Source organism: Aulostomus chinensis, chromosome 11 (genome assembly GCF_037954235.1).
Source record: "Aulostomus chinensis isolate RoL2024-O1b breed Wild chromosome 11, RoL_Achi_v1.0, whole genome shotgun sequence".
NCBI lineage: Eukaryota > Metazoa > Chordata > Actinopteri > Syngnathiformes > Aulostomidae > Aulostomus > Aulostomus chinensis.
The window spans coordinates 24,261,572-24,278,824 of NC_141330.1; the positions used below are offsets into that span (position 1 = coordinate 24,261,572).

The following is a 17,253-nucleotide window of genomic DNA, read 5'->3' on the forward strand; positions in this document are numbered from 1 at the left end:
TAACTATAGCCTGTGCCATTATACAGCTGAGAGTTTAGACAGAAGCTTCAACTACACAGAACTGATGGTGATCAGGTTGGACTGTGGTTGAGTGTATAAAATAGGCTTAACTTGGTTTGTTTGCAGCAGTGGTGTGACCTCACAGTTTTACCCAGTGCAATCTTAAGTGTCTGTGATTATGCTACACAACAATATGTAATCCTAGGCCACACTGTACGGGGGGTGATGTACTTCCGATGAGAAGAGCCAGAGTTATAAGCCATTCTGAAACTCTTGAGTTGACCCATGTTTGGCACGGCTTTTGCTTTTTTTCCCAAGATGAAGGGTGGATGCGTTATCAAGCATTTTAACCTGATCCACTGCTTGAAAATTCATAATCACATTCACAGATCAGGGTAAAGAACATGCATTGCACTTCCCCTACATTTCTTAATTGTCCCACTTTATAAACTAAGACTGTGGATTGAATCATCTAAATAGCCGCAGGGTATCAGATATCTAATGTGACTGACACTCAAGGGCTCTACTGTGTGGTTCTAGACACAAGAGATTCAAGTTCAGCACTTCTCCATTGTAGACCAGTGACAGGGTCAAATGTGTGTGCCGTCAGTGGACACACAGACACACATCAAGTAAACAGCGAGTGACACATCTACTGTTACAATAAGGAGTCTTGATTTAGTTCAGACAATACCAGGGAGGATAAATGTGTAATCAAGAGAGAATGTAACCCCCCTTCTTTTTCCCCCTGTGCATACCATGTAAGCCTCTCTGTTCCTCTCTTCCTTCATCTGTACTCGTTCTCAGTCTCTCTCTCTTTGTGGAAATATTTGTGAAGGCTCAGTGTCAAGAGAGACACTGTGCTGTGCCATGAGCATTAACCTTAACACTGGTTGGCACTACAGCCTTTCACTTCTTTTCTTTCAGTCACAACAGAAGACTGCAAGCTATAATAAAAGCTTAATCCTTTTCCAGTGCTAACAAAACAAAAAAATACCATACTATTTCATACTACAGAAGAAAAACTGATATAATTCAATTGAAATAGATCAGAAGATACAACATTTTAGTTTTTTGGATGAATTTTGAAAAAAGTCAGAGTTTCGATTAAAATCATTACAGTTAGAGTAACAAAAGGTTGTAATGTTGAAAAAAGCTGAAAATGTTTAAGAAAGAGTATGCTCTAGGAGTATGATGCTGGTTATAATGCCTGTTTTGTTCTCATTAACATTCTACTAACTTGCAAAATACTGTACCAAATATTATATGAAGACCAAATATTGAAAGAAAAGAAAGACATAAATTGTTTGTGGTTTGTAGTAAATAATAATGTAAACCTATCAGTGCTTGTCCATTAGAAAAAACTACAGACTATCCATCAGCGCTAACAACAAGCTCGGCATACTTTGACAGCCTGACCATTTATAAATTAACACACTGTCAAGGACACACTGCTTAAGGTGGCACAAAATATTAGTTGTAACTGTGAATCATTGTGGGCCTGACAGACAGGGAGGATGAGGTGTTGAAGAGAGGGACGATAGGATGGGATGGAAGGATGGTGGGATGGGGGGGGGGAGTAATGTGCCTGCAGAAAATGCTCCAGTCGAAGGTCAGATCCTGTTCATGGAAACCATCTGGCCAGCTCCATCCGAGCCACACCAAACATGTAGTGCTCACGATCCTCCTCTATCTCTCCCTAACTCACTCACTTTCTTGCCTTACAAGTCACCCTCTGCCTACTTTTCTCGTCCTCCTAACCCCTGTTCATTTCCATCACCTTACCTTTCTACCCCACTGATTTTCTCTACTTTTTCTCTCTCAGAAAATATCCTACTCATTAATGCATAGCAGCTGCAGGGAGCAGTGTTACTTCATTTTTCCATGGCAACGGCCTCTCTGTTTCAGGAGATCCCATTTCAGTTTTGGTAGCAACGTGCTCCATTGCCAGCACTGAACACATTCATGTGTTAAATAGAAGGAATTATTGAAAAATTCCTGAAATAGAATCACCTTCCCAATCACTTGCAATTATTATCAGGACCCAGAGAGAACACGGGTGTCCTAGGGGAGAACAAAGAGGAGAAGAGGAGATGACAGGATGAAAAGAAGCAAGGATAAGAGGTATGGAAAAGGAGGTAGGGTGGGAAATTGGTGAACCAAGGTAAAAACCAAGAGAGCAAAGTGAGCAGTTCAGAAGTAACACAGTAATGTGATGGAGTGAGCACAGGAAGTGAGGGTGAGGGTCAGAAATCCAAGGCTGAGGGCAAGTGGCCATTTCAAAATGTTCCAGGCCACTTTGGCGGCAGCGACAATTGCAACACTGCCCTTCAGCCCTAATGTGAAGTGACTTCAAAAATAACACCACCTACACATTTTATGGTTTTGCATGACTCTTTGGGGAAAACCACACTCTCCCCCTTATTGTGTCCATAACAAGAATGATCAGTGCTGTCGTAATGTCAAGGACACTACACCACCTCGTGCCTGAGGGACTGAGCTTTGATGGTACAACCCTCTTACCTCACTATGCCTGTTGCAATGGCACACCACAGACACTGGTCTTTCTTATTCTCTCAAGAGACTCTCATTCTCTAAGTCCATCATTTCCTGAAGATCACCCAAACTAATTAACTACTGTGCAAGAGTGCCGGATCTCATCTGTCCCAAGTCGTGATTTTCAAAAGGTATACAGTATTTCTAACAAATGTTTCTTTCTTTGAGCCCATGGCTTGTCTGTTTTCCATCTGCGTTTATCATTGGTAGTGGAGCAGATTAAAGAAAGCCACACTCTAATGGCTTTGGATACGTTACGAATAATGATTTGTCCATTTTCGTTGCTTGGTGGAAAGGAACTATCAAACCTAACAGTGTAACAGGAGACGCGGGTCTAACATACAGAGAGAAATAGGAAGGCTTTGCATTCAAAGCCATCAAAGAACCAAGAATTATTTCTGGGGTTTGGTTGAAGCATTAGGCACAGATAGATTGTGACACTCGAGGATTCAGATAATAATCTCTGTTTTAACCACGCATGATGGGGGACATCATCAGGAATCAGTGCAAACTACATCTATCATCAAAAATGACAAGTATGGCATGCAGAGGGATATTAGAGCAGAGAGCTACAAATAGAAAGTGTGAATATGCTGCTTTTTCCAGCTGCCACTCTGGTTTTAGACTTTGAGCGGTATGTCTGTAAAACATCATACAAGATATATCAAGTGCAGAGTCACCATGACAAATAGTGCAGCACAGTGGGACACAACCGCTTACACAACTCCTCTTGAGGCTACACTGTTTCTTGAGGTATGATAAAGACAATGCAAAAAAAAAAGAAAAAGAAATCCAATTAGACCTTAAAGAAATTAAATTGTGATCAGATGAGTTTTTGTCCTTGTCTTTCCTGCTGTTTTCAGATTTTTTTTAAACTGCTAACAGAACTACTTACTGGTGTACAGTGTTTTAAAAATGTTATTAGGTGTCATTTATGGCTGCACTCCAACAATTTAAAATGTCAGTGTCTTTTGCCAAACTTTAATAATTGTTATGGAGTCAATAACATTTTCACTCTGCCTAAGCAATGAGCCTGCTAGCTAACAAAACAAAGGCAACAGTTCCAGTACTAGTTGCCATGTTTTTGGTTAAGGCAGAGCAGCAGTTTTCTTAGTGTCATGATGACAACATAACAATACAGTGAAACCTATATTAGGTTCAGAATTTATGAAAAAAAACTGTCTTTCAACTTTTATCGAAATTTTTTAATGTAATGACGTGATGACAAAATTACCTTGAATTTGGTCATGTAACCTAAACACAAAATGGTGATATACCTCCCAGCATGAAGGTGCACAACAATCAGCTACTATTGTAGCTAAGGTCTGCCAATACCGCAAGACTGTAAAACATCTTATTGCCTCATTGTCCAAATCAAAACAACAGCCGATGTCTGACCAGAACTATTTAGTTACTCATTTAAAATCTTCCATTCTTCTCTCTTCTGTAAAAGACAGAAAGAAATAAATGCCAAATTGGGCACAAGTATAGCAGAAGTGTGAGCCATTAGGCATTCGGTTTATATGACACCAACATAAATGGAGTGGTTTTAGGTTTGGGATATCCAAGGCCTGGGGTTCCAGCTGTCAGGTAGTTGGTAGTTTGGTCCGCTTCTACTCCCATGTCAACAGGACTGTCCGTTTCCTAATTACTGCTGCAGTATGTGGTGTGGTCCTAGTCACACAGCCAAAGGGGACAGAAGAAAGTGGAGGCAATGACGGGCTCACCAAACTATTAGAGGGTTGAGTTAACTTTTGAGGGAGTACTGTAAACAGTTTGATGGGCTGACATAGGCCCTGGGCTCTGGAACATTATTTCAATCCACATACGTCATGCTCCCTTTCATGTTTGAATGACATCAGTTTGTGTGGTCCCAGCGATGAGAATTGAGAACGCTCATTAGCGTCTACATCACTGGTTATGGTTTACATGCACAAGAAATTTTGACAAAAATTGATATTACTTCAAATCACTTATTCACCTGCATTTTTTATTCTCGGGACAAGATTATCCTTGTTGCCAAGGGTAAACACAACTTCTACACACCTGTAGTAACCTCTCTTTAAATGAATGTAATGAATACATGATGAAGTATGAAACAACAAATAAACTTATGACTGTGACTAAAACTATAACCTCTCTTGGGACAGATGAACAAACATGTTTGAGTGCAGCTCAAGGAACGACTGTTTTTGTAGCAACAACAAATGTAGAAAATGAGAAAGAGAAGACAGGGCAAACAAAGGTAAAGCAAAAATACAAAACTGGTTCTCTGAAATCTGCTTTGATTACTTCTGAATGGCATACACTGTATAATAAGTGTAAATATCTTGTACATTTTCCATTCATCTTTGTACATTATAACAAAGTTATGTCTAAAATAGAGGCTGACATTTTGGAAAATGTGAACGTGAACGGACAAAGGGCCTGTTCCAACCTGGTGTTAAGATGAATCCTGAGTGATGTGATTACAAGTGGATAGCTCAGAGTACATGTGTATCTGTGTGTATGCCAGTAAACATGTAAACTGCATCAAGCGAAGGCTTGTTAAAATATTGTTCAGCATCTCTCAATGTGATTCAGATGCGATTGTTGTAAAAAGGGTTCAGCAAACTGGTCTAGTCAAGCTATACAATAAAGCCATGCAAGGGAAAAACTCAACTATCTAGTCAGAGGCTTTGACAGCAAAAACAGGAATAACCAGCTGGTCAACAAGGAAGTTCACCTGCTACAAAGATAAATGAGGCACTCACATAGACATCTGTATAGAAGAGAAGTTAATTGGTTAACAGGGGCATGAAAATGCCAGCTACAACCACACAGAGCAAAGATGGGCAGAGCTTTGCTGAAAACTACTTTAAAGTAACAGAAGAAATGGAGGAAGGAAGAGTAGATTTACTGTAAAAATAGGAAGTGGGAAAGGTGAAATATTGACAATCACTCAAAAAATAGTGTAATAAAAGGCTCACTGTCCAAAATCACGAGTAGAAATGGTAATCTAGCACACCTACTCCGCCCAAATATGGTTATCATGGTAGAGACAATGCTTTGGTACCTGTAGAGTAAGGCGTTTGACAGCATCCCAGGCATGGGCAATGAGCTCCTTCATTCTCTCCTCTGAGGTTGTCAATGATTCCGTTGGTGCAGTGTCAGGCATCACTTTCATTGGGATGGAAAGTGGACGTGATTCTGGGAAAGGGAGGAAGTACAAAAATAAAAGTGACATTGTCAAAAAAAAAAAAAGGTTGGACATCATTTTTCCATTAGTATTAACTTTTTGTCTTGTCGTGTACTCCAGCACATTGTAAAATGTAACATAAAATCAATACACAGGACATGAGAAACTGTCCAGTATTTATCATTCACTTTTCATTTGCTGCACAATATCACACTATATGGTATTTAAGTGACACTTCGTTAAGGTGATGTAATGTTGGCATACAGATTTCTTGTCTCCTACAGTGGGAGAAAGAAATATGAAAACTGAGAGAACACAGACGGAGACAGACACACGCACGCGCGCACACACACACACATACACAATGAGTATACTAGACATGACATGTCCTTGAGTGCCTCCTGTGGTCCAGACGACAGACAATTGTCTGTGCTGATAGTCATGGCAACAGCTAAGCACACAAATCAGACCGCAAAAAGACCCTCCTTTTGACCTTTTGACTGACTGCAGCTGAGGCTGAAGGTTGACACACTCCAAAAATGATTGAGAGACAGTCACGGTTCAAAAAGTGACGATTAAGAAGAAGTAAAGCACTGAAGCAGAAACAGAGAAATGAGACCGGCAAATACAGACAGAACATACTCTCTACCAGGTTAGCCCCAGTTCTGTGGATGTTAAAGCCATCAGGACTTCAGGGATAAGGGAAGGGGGGGGGTCTCTCTGAAGACACATTAAGACATATTCCGTTATTTAGGGTCTGCCTTGCTCAGCAGCTCAATCCCACAGTTGTCATGAAATACCAGTGATGTCACGGCACCACCATGCCTCCTCCGACGCCATGATCCAAAATATCACTAAAACAGCTAAGTGGGTTGGCATGGCAACAGGAGTGATTTTGCAGAGACAACGGACAGACAGACCAGTAAGTTACCTAGTTTTTGTGGTCACTGTGGCAACCTGCCTAAGCCCTGTGCGTGCTTGTGTGTGTGTGTGTGTGTGTGTGTGTGTGTGTGTGTGTGTGTGTGTGTGTGTGTGCACGCACGCAGGCTGAGTGACTAAGCTCACAGGTGCATCCATGTAAGTTTTTGTGTGTATGGAGGAAAACAGACTGAGGGGCGAAATCATCGTGTCTGGACTCTGAGTATTTTCTCACACTCGGCATCCAGGTGCAGCACTTGGGGACTATGAAATGGATTGTATTTGTCATGAATCCTATAATCAGAATTGCATCATTGCTTACGATGTGCAGGACTATGACCGCACTGTATTTAAGTACACTTGACAACCCATAATTTCCGAACTGATAGTCTATACTGATCTATACAACTAACACAAGTGCTCTTATACTTTACCAAATACTCACAGATATGACACAAATGAACTTTGATGGGACAGACTGTGCTTCATGGAACAGGAGTGAAGCAAGGAAGTGATGCATCAGGAGTGAAGCATAAACTGCTGTGATATCACTGAGTTGTCAATAGTGTTTTGTTGTGAAAGACTGTATGTAGGTTATAAATACTCCGACCACACTGCTAAAGAGAGCAATTTACTCTTCCATTCTACAAGCATCTGTTCAGACATGAGAAGCTCGATGGTTCCCTCTCTCTCTCTCTGTCATGTGGCCCAAGTGTCTAGACCAAGGAGACTTTAAATCAAGAATTGGATATTTGTGTGTGTGTGTGTGTGTGTGTGTGTGTGTGTGTGTGTGTGTGCGTGTGTTCTTGTACTTGCTACATATTGAGGACTAGAACATGTTATCAACTATCAGACTGAGAACATTTTTGGAAAGTGAGGACATTTTAGCCGGTCCTCACATCTTCAAAGTGCCGTTTGAAGGTCAAGACTTGGTTTAGGGTTGACGTTAGAATCAGGTTCAGGTTAGATTTAAGGTAAAGGTTAGGAACAGGCAGTCAGTTGAGATGGTTAGGGTTAGGGTAAGGGGCTAGGGAATGTATTATATCAATCAAAAGACTTATAAAAATATAAGTACAAGGATGTGTGTGTGTGTGTGTGTGTGTGTGCGTGTGTGTGTGCACGCGTGTGTGTGTGTGTGTGGACACCAATGTTCAGGGATGTGTTTTTCTAAGTGCGCTCTAACTAACTCTATCCATGTAAGGCCACATTAACTTATATGGGTAAATACAAAAACATAAACATATGACAGCACATTAAATACACACACATATACATACTGTACATATATATATATATATACACACACATATATATGCATTTATGTGTGTGTATATATTATATTTTATAAGATCCCCATTCTTCTTCATCAGCTACTCTACATATATACACATATACGTGTATGTGTGTATGTATGTATGTATGTGTGTGTGTATATATATATATATATATATAGATACACACACACACACACACACACACACACACACACATATGTGTAACACACACAATCAGACTGCCAACACACATTAAGACAGCCATTTTATTATTAGCTAATAGCCAAGCTTGTGAAGCTACTGTCAAGGGCTAACAATGAAAGGACTGACGTTAAAATGCTGGCTAGGAAGTGAAGTTATCAGTCCTGCCTGTTGCTCATATCAATTCATGAAGTCAAGGCATCTATTTGTCTGAAAAATATTGATCCTTTAGACCTTAAAGGTAACCTTGACCTGAAAGAGGGGACTTTTTTTAAATTAGGGGTTGGCCAGACTGTTAAAGGTCTTCCCGAGAGAAAGTCTGTTAAGCCAATCAAAAAGTATGCTGAAGTACATCACAGGCAGTTAAGAATGCAAGCACGGCCTGCGTACAGCTCTCTGCTTGTTAATCTTGAGGTCATTATTTGAAATGAAACTGCCATATCTCATTATAGTGACTTGGCGCCCTGCTATTTCTCCTGGGAGGGGATTGAGAGAGAGAGAGAGAGAGAGAGAGAGCGAGCGCAAAAAAGAGAAGACTGAGATATAGAATGACAAAGAAAGAACAAAAGAGTTCTAGAGTCAAATGAAAGAGAAATATGACAGGAGTGCCCAAAGCTCTTAAACCTGCTTGGGCCTAACAAGTCCTGAGAGTCCTCTTTAGAATGGGTTTATTCCCCCTGACTCGTGCCATCTTAGCCATCAGCTCATTTTCACCCTCCGTTAGGCCGTTGGGCTAATATTGGCCAAAACTTAACCCTGACCACACACCCTTCCTCTCACTAGTCCCCATGTGTTTTGCTCACTCTCCTTGGCCGCTCCCTCTGTCTTTCTTATGGTTTGATGGGTGTGTGAAGCAGCTAGCCCAGTCACACATAAACATTCTAGTGACCAATGGTGATTATTCATCCTCTTAACAGCTCCATCATATCTCCCAGGTGGTAAGTTTAGCCTGAACAATCTAGGAGCAGTCTATCTTGTCTCATAATACCACTTTTGCTCCTCAAGAGGCAACAGTGAGATACTGTATGGCTCTACTGCAGTGTGGAGAAGCCTATACTAAACCGTATTTTCATGGGGTTTACCTATGATCAGAGATTTTTGCTAGTGGCAGTGGAGAAACTGGGTTCGAACGTAAGTCCAGATAACTTCCTACCAGTGTGAGGGATAGCAGTCCCTTCAAAAGAAACTCATTTCAGCCAGAGCAATCTCAATTTTTCCCCCTCATAAACCAAAGCATTTGATGAGAGATGGAAGTTGGAATGTACGTTTGCTGATAAAGTTAAGGTTTCACTTTCAGATCACACTTCGAAAAAAAACAAAACAACCCAAACTTTTCACATTACACATTCACTGTTACACAAAGCAACACTCTCCAATACAGTTTTAAGTGATCTAAACAGCAATGGCATTAAGTATTCATATGTACTTAACAAGTGATTGAGAAACGTAATCACACAAACAGACTCATTAAGGGATCTTAGATTTTTCCAATGCTGCCTGCTATCTATCTGCTATGTTCCCTATTACAAATGGTTTACAGTGAGTTGAAGTGTTGTATATTCTGTTACAGCTGTGTGCAGAATGCAGCAGTGAGGCTCTTTGATAAACCTGCCCGCCTATTTGTTTTGGATGCAAGTTGGTGTTTATTTAAATATTTATGCGACCATTTGTTACAGCGCTATTGAATCTGCCATGAAAATGTCCTTGTGGCCGGAGTGGATGAGGGGTTTGCATGATCTCTCTTCCTGCCAGCTGTGATTTAGGAAGACGTTTAAATACAGGCATATGTATGAACAGAGTCAAAAGCAAAGAGATCAGTAACATTTCTGTATCTCCCTCATCAACATTACAGTCAGAGTACAGAGTGACACACATCTTTATCCAATCAACACAATATTCAGAGACGATACTTATCTAAATGAGAGCAGGACTTACGCCAGACATATTATGAATCTGCATTTGAAGAGTGAAGCTGTGTGACACTAACACCCTTTGAAACATGGGCTGTGGAATCATCTGAGCCCACACTGTTGCTGTTCCTGTGCAGTCTGAAATAAACCCCCTCAAGCTTGCATACTAATCCACACAATGTCTGATGAACCACAAGTCAACCCCAACTTCCCTCTCTGCTCCTCTCAGTTCAACCTCAAAACCTTCAGCCAACATCCACAAGGTCTAATACCCTTATCATTCACAAAAGCAGAAAAGGGATACATGAAGACAAATTTATTCCCCAGTGATTGCTCTGTCTGTCCTGGAGTCTGTGAGAGGTTTGTGCCGGCTCCTCAGAGAGGCCCAAGACCTTCAAATCTTGCATTTGGGGTCCCCTACAGACTGCAACCATTCGGCTCAGGCAGGGGGCTCCTATCTCATTATTCCTCATTTTTCTTGTTTTCTTTCCCCTCTCCAACCATCATTACCTTGATAAATTATTGACTGTAGCAGAAAAATTAAACTATATAAACTCCACAATGAAAATATTATCCCCCTCTGAAAAGCCCACAGCAGCCAATAAAAACCTGCCTGACTTCCATCAGGCTACTAGGACTTGGATTATAGTTATGTATGACTGTGTAGTTCTGCCTGAAGACCTCCCCTCACTTCACTCTCTTCCTCATAAATTTGTATATGCATGTATATATTCTTTTTTGCGTGCTGCTTCTTCCTCCAAAGTAGATGAATCTGTGTCTTTCCAGAATGCATCTCTCTCAACCATGATTCTTTCATTTCTCTTCCCAACCTCCTGGTTTTTGCTGACACATGATGATTGAGATCCCAGAAAAGCCATCGAGACAGGAAAGACCACCAACACATATCATCAACTACCTTGCAGACTAACAGTGCGAACAATACAAATGTCTCCCTTTCTCTCTTTCTCTGTAGTCCTCCTGGTAAACAGGAAAATTGTACCTAATCCCATCATCCAGACCACTAGCAGACAGGAACAAAGACAACAGTTCTTGTTCCAACATTTAGGAAGCCCGGCCAGATCGGAGGATAGGTTTCTCAGCAAAAGAAGTATGCTTGCAGAGTGCCAACAGCTAATTTTAGGATAGAAAAGCAAAGCCAGTGAGATCATTACTCTGGTAGATGTTAGAGAACAATGAGAAGCTTGGGATTCAGGAGGTTCTCGATCAGAAACACGATGCTTCTGCCAACAAGAACACTCATTAGGGACAAATAAAGAAAATATTTAGAGGCTAGTTTTATGTGAACCAATTTGTGGTGTAATTGTGCGGGCAGACAGAAAGCAACCTCAAACTGAGGAGCAACGACTTGTTTTCAAACATTCGCTAAACTGGCTTTCTTGTAAAGGACAATCCCACAAAGCACTATCATCAACACTTCCGTGATGGTGAAACCAAGTGACACTAAAATAAATGTGATGCAAGTTAAATGACCAGTATAAAAGAGGTCGAAAACTAGCATTTATACAATGTGAGATGAGGTCATTAGATCTAATAGTCATTAGAAAGACAAACGATCCCCTTCGATGAGAAATGTGAGAGCCAGTCTTGGGGTTTATTAAGAGGAAAATAGTTATGACGTTCTGTGATCAAAGTCAAAGTCTCTATCACCCACCATAAGTGGCGCTGCTCCAATAGAGCCAAAACTGGTTCTGAAACTCAGCAGTGTATTTTAGTGTATTTAACGTGTACAGAGCAAAACCAGAAAGGAAAAGAGGCAGAGTGAAACATTTAGTTGCCAAATAGAGTTGAGTGGATATGGGTTCTGAGATTTGAGCTGGGCAGCCCCACAACTACGGTATGATATCACTCTGCCCTCAGCGCTTTCTGGGGAAATGATCTGCAGTGAACTGGTTCTGTGTGTCTCTGTACATTTGCCTACACATTAGCAGGCACCTTCCAAAAGCCTGCAGGAAAGTCCCCCTTGATTACAATGAAACTGTAGCTAGGCTGAATATGGTAACAAAACAACATAACACTCTCTTTACATCATAAAAGTGCAAGGCATGTGTTCAAATGGCCAATTGGAAGCAGGGACATCTAGCTAGTACAATTGTTCTGAGGAGGCTTTGAACTGCTTAAAACTCTGAAAATGATTTTCTTTCAGTGGATTATACTTTACTCTGTTAATTCCCTGAAGTGATTTCTGTGGGGAAATCAATAGCTCCAGTGGAAAACTGATAATCAAAAGGCACAGAAAAATCCGCTTTTGCCAATTGACAACACACGACTGGAACAAAATACGACTTTACATCGTCTCATATCTTGCGCCTCCAGCCATTTAATTTTGTAACAGCATTTCACACGACCTCTCTCTGCACATGTAACCTGTTAACTTAATTTTCCAATTGACCATTTTAACACCATGTCAATGTCAGTGGTGTATTATGAATAATGTCAAACCTTTGTGATGCAGTCTTCCTTTCTAGTGCTTTGGGGTGTCATATAGGGCTTCTTACCATCAAAATAGCATTTACTTGCCTTCTCCTCTTGTTTATGAAAATGCAAGCTAACCCCCCCCCCCCCCCCCCCAAAAGACAGGTTTAGGTGCGGATCAGAGTTTGGATTAACTTTCACCTGGCCCAAATGTATGTGCTATGAAACACAATGCAGAGGGGGCTGTTTAAAGCGGACCAAAGTATTCAGGTATGACATTTCTCAAATGGTTCACAGACATATTCTGAGTAATCAAATTGTTGTATTCTCCAATTTTTTGGAAAGAAAGGTTGATGTCATTCAAGGCCTTTCTATTCAACATAATTTGTGAGTGTTCTGTTATCACGAATTAAATTATGCCCAACTGACACCAGGCAGCCTACCAGACTCGAGTATTCAACCACACCTCGGTATAATGAAAGTTAGGATTTAGGATTTAAATGAAATACATTAATTTGGCTTTTTTCCGATGTAAATATTTCAGGTGAACACATTCAAAAACAAAATATCAGTGTTATGGTTCCGAGCAAAAATCTGATTATGACTGTCCTGAAGGTCAACAGAACAGCAGCAACAGTGGCAATCAAGTTGGCTGCCTCGCTCTGTTGGACACAAGTTAGTCTTATGTGTTTATTCCATGTGTGTCCTTGTGAGCAGCAATTCGAACACACGTTGACTCCAACTGGCAAACTATCTGCACATCTCTTCTCTGTTTACCTACATAGATGACTGACGACTGAAAAATAAACCGTCTGCTGCAGTGATTACAAACCCCTTGGAGTCCCCTGAGCAATTATATGCCAGCAATAAAACCCACAACTAAAATTGACCTTGTCATATAGCTGCATGTTTGGGAGTCACGTTAATACAAGCACATTACCGCTATAGTGGGAAATGCCAAATGATAATTTAACAATAAGAAGGGGGGAAAAAAAGGTTTTGTTTTTTCTGTGTACCCTCTCCAAAATAGGAAAAATGATCCCGGTCATTTCAAATCATTTCTTAGAACAACACGATTTATTTCAGCGGACAATTATTAATTTGCCTTGTCATAGCTGATGAGATTAAAGCCCATCGAGACACAATGGTCATTTTTCAACTACACCCACATCAGCTTTACCCTTTGTAAACCATAATGGCTTACTGATTCAAACAAATCTAAAAGGCTGGATCGCATTTCGAGGGGCAACATGCAGCCACATGGATTTGGAAAAATCCATCCGTTTACTTTCTGCAGGAAATAGTGATAGAGCTGAAATGTGTCCTTATAGGAGGAAAAAGCTGAAGGCAGTTAAACAGTAAGTCCATCTAAAAGGTAATGATATTTAAACTGACAGGCAAAAAAATCTAAACTAATAGTTAAGTCAGACTGAAGGGCTGACCAACGACCAATTAATAGCAAATTCTCATCATCCTTCCTCCTGTTTAAATATCGACATCCTCCAAACACAGGAGAGCAATTAATAAATCATCCTTACAGAACAAATTCCAATCATAGCATGTTTCCGTGAGCATAACACATTTTTAAGTCTTGCCTAAGTATGAAGTTTAACTTTTGAATTTTGGTTTATTTGTTCAGTCATGTAGTTCACATGTGCTAATTCAGTTTTTAATGGATATTGTAGCTTAAGTTACCCCAGCAAAATAGCACACTCTACAAACGCTGGCAATAAATGAGTCAGTACATGTAATAAATATCAGCTTAGAACACTTTACATTAATGCCACTACATTGAGCCAACCCCTCATAATATGAAGACAACTATTCCATCGATCTATCCCTGATTAAATCAAAAGAAAAAGACCTCAGAACATTTCAATATATGAACCTCAATCTGTGAATCCAATATCACCTGAATTCAAATAACAAAAAAGGAGGACAGTCTCCCTTAAAACACAAAAAACAAGAAAGTTAATTGCAAGAAGGGTGAAATGTCATGCATGGGAATAAAATTTGAGTAGGGCAGGGGACAATGTATGGCTAATCAGCTGAGTGATCAAGATGAGCCACTGCAGTTTCCCACTGACGACTGCTCTTTCAAAATGAATTGGCAGAATGGGATGTGAAAAGGAGCAAATGGAAGTTCTCTGACCCCGTAGATGAACCCCAATTTGAAAAGCAGCTGACTGCAGGTGGAAAGAGACAATGAGGCCAGATCTGAGGAGAGGCAGGTTGGTAGCTGCTATTCTTCACGCCAAACTATGCCTGCCTGTCGAGATCTGAATGCACCACGCTGAACCAGGCATAAGTAAAGTGACAGCTACTTTTAAACTATTTTAATGCACTGCTCACAAATAATACCAACTTCTTCCACAACGATGGTAAACCCTTCAAACTCTATAGATTATTTATTTCATGAAAATGTGACCAATGAGATAGGTCTAATTAATTAATCAACGAATATTTATGTGTATCTAAATGGTTTTTTTATGTTTTTTTTTAGTTACACATAGTAAGCCTGTTTTGAAAATTAAAGTGAGGTACCAAATTCACCCTTTCAAACCTGCCTAAGGTGCTGTAAATAATTTGATTCTAATGAAACACAGTGCCTAAAAAGTCCAAATTATGTGCCAATAATAGTGAAGAAAAAAAAAAAAGATGTCCAGAATTAATTTCCAGTGTTGATGCATTTGTTCGACTGAGCTGTTGCATCCTCATCTCAAATGGATGAAATTCCTATTGCTGGATAAAGACGGACAAGCGTGCATGCTGATAAAAACCTTTGAACCATTGACATCCAAAAATAAATCTGCAGAATGGACTGGAAGTGGTACTGTGGTGGTGTGTTACATGTTCTCATTCAACCAAGTGATCCAGTGGGAGGATAACAGAACAAATTGTGGGTGGTATGGTAGATGCGTGTCACTCACTGATGATTACAGTCAACAGACACCCCCAGTAACAAACATTGAGCATACATGTTCCAGTGAATACGAGGTTTTGACCTAGTCTCATTATTGCTGACGCCCAAAAAGAGAATCCACTGTTGAAACTTAAGTAAATGTGCTTTAGTAAAGAAAAGCCATGAGCACAAGTTGGATAAAATAACGGAAAACCAGGAGTAAAGGCAGTGTGACCTTTAGGTTCCAGGCTTATAAAATGAGCACAGAAACTGCACTAATGGCCTTTTTAGACTTCAAAATGTCAAAGGCGCATTTTTCCTGTAACAAGGGGAGTGTCATGCACATGCCATGTTATTTACAGCTACAGGATGACTTCATTCTGAACAGGAATTCATCACTGCTGTTGGGAAAACTTTTCCCAGAGTCTTAATAAAGGAAAAAAGACAAACAACCGTGTGCTTATTTCCCCTGACTTGTCACTGAGATGTCTTGGCAGTAAATGTTTCAACCATTTACCATTATTTAACACTGATGATTTAAACAGAAGAGACCTGGAAAACATTTTAATCTATACATATTTATTATTTTTTAAAGCTTTGTAACCAAATCAGTCACATTAAGCTAGCTAAAGCATTCAACTGGATTACATGAATTAAATATCTACAGGGAAACATGAGCGATAGAAAGTAGCCCAATAAGTTTATAAATACCCCATATGAGTAGTAAATGAAAACCATTTCTCCAGTCAGTAAGGTACTGTGTTGTGTCATGGACAGTTCCTGCACAGTACCACTGCTGCAGCCATCCCGCCAATTAGGAGTTTCTGAATGTGCTGTATGTATAATACCATGCAGTAAATGTGTGGGAGACTCTGGGCATAGTATTTTGGATTCCCCTTAGGCCAATTTTTTTTGGTGTCATAATAAAATATCCTTGATACAACTGTAAAGCAGATTGAGGAGTGGACTGTTCAGCAGATTGTTTAGTGGAAGAATATAGTTGTAGCCATTTATGCACACAGTTCTTCAAACTAAAGGGCTGTGCCACGATTAATCTGAAACTGTAACACCTTAATTAAACTCAAATTAACGACAGTATATACTAGGCCTGACCATTTCTTCCCCCTTCAATCTTACCAGAAGGCAAAATGAGTGTACAGCAAAGTAAGGCTTTACAATATGATGATATATATCATTGTCGATAGGAATAAGTCTATCAACTAATATTATTTTCTATGATTTATCTTGTTGAAGTGCATATCCGTGCTTTCCAATATTTTACATCAACAGGCACAGTCTTCCACGTCTGAAGACACAGTGGCGTACACAAACAACAATCCAAGTCACTGCAAATTAGCAGACAAACAATTTGGACTATTTGTTTTACAGTATCCTCAATTTTCCGAACAAAAGATCCTGCCACTTTCATGACATCATTTCTCACGTGATTTTCATTATATTACATAGCTGCCCACCTGACCCCTTGTCGTCGCTAAATAATGGACTGTGTAAACCATAATTATCGAAAGCAATATAGAAAAGATTAAGTGCATAATAAGGGCACTTCTTGGGGTTTGATTTTGTCTCTTTACTTTCTGCACTGGAAGTCCAGCCTTTTTCTACAATTCATCCAATATCCGAAGTCATGTTGGGTACAGTTGTGCACTGGAGCAACGATGTTGTTGTGCACCATCTAGTCAAATATATTTCTCTGTCAAACTAAATTCAACTCGTCAAAGATGCAGCGATGCCATGCTGAACACAAGTAATTTGTCAGTTCTTTGAACACACAATAATGTTAGCTGCACCAGGAGTTCTACGTGATGTTGTGAAACAAGTCTGACATATTGCTTTCTTCTGTTGCAATAGTTTTCTTGCAGA

At 40.0% G+C, this 17,253-nt stretch overlaps 1 protein-coding gene across 5 annotated transcripts in view; it reads right to left on the bottom strand.

Moving 5' to 3' along the window:
* Window positions 1-17,253, bottom strand: part of vps13b (vacuolar protein sorting 13 homolog B) — a 327,627-nt gene that overhangs the window by 173,092 nt on the left and 137,282 nt on the right. For all 5 annotated transcript variants that reach the window (XM_086219125.1, XM_086219127.1, XM_086219123.1 and 2 more), the window contains one exon: window positions 5,612-5,745. In XM_086219125.1, the coding sequence (XP_086075251.1) occupies window positions 5,612-5,745 (134 nt within the window). The remainder of the gene's footprint in view (window positions 1-5,611; window positions 5,746-17,253) is intronic.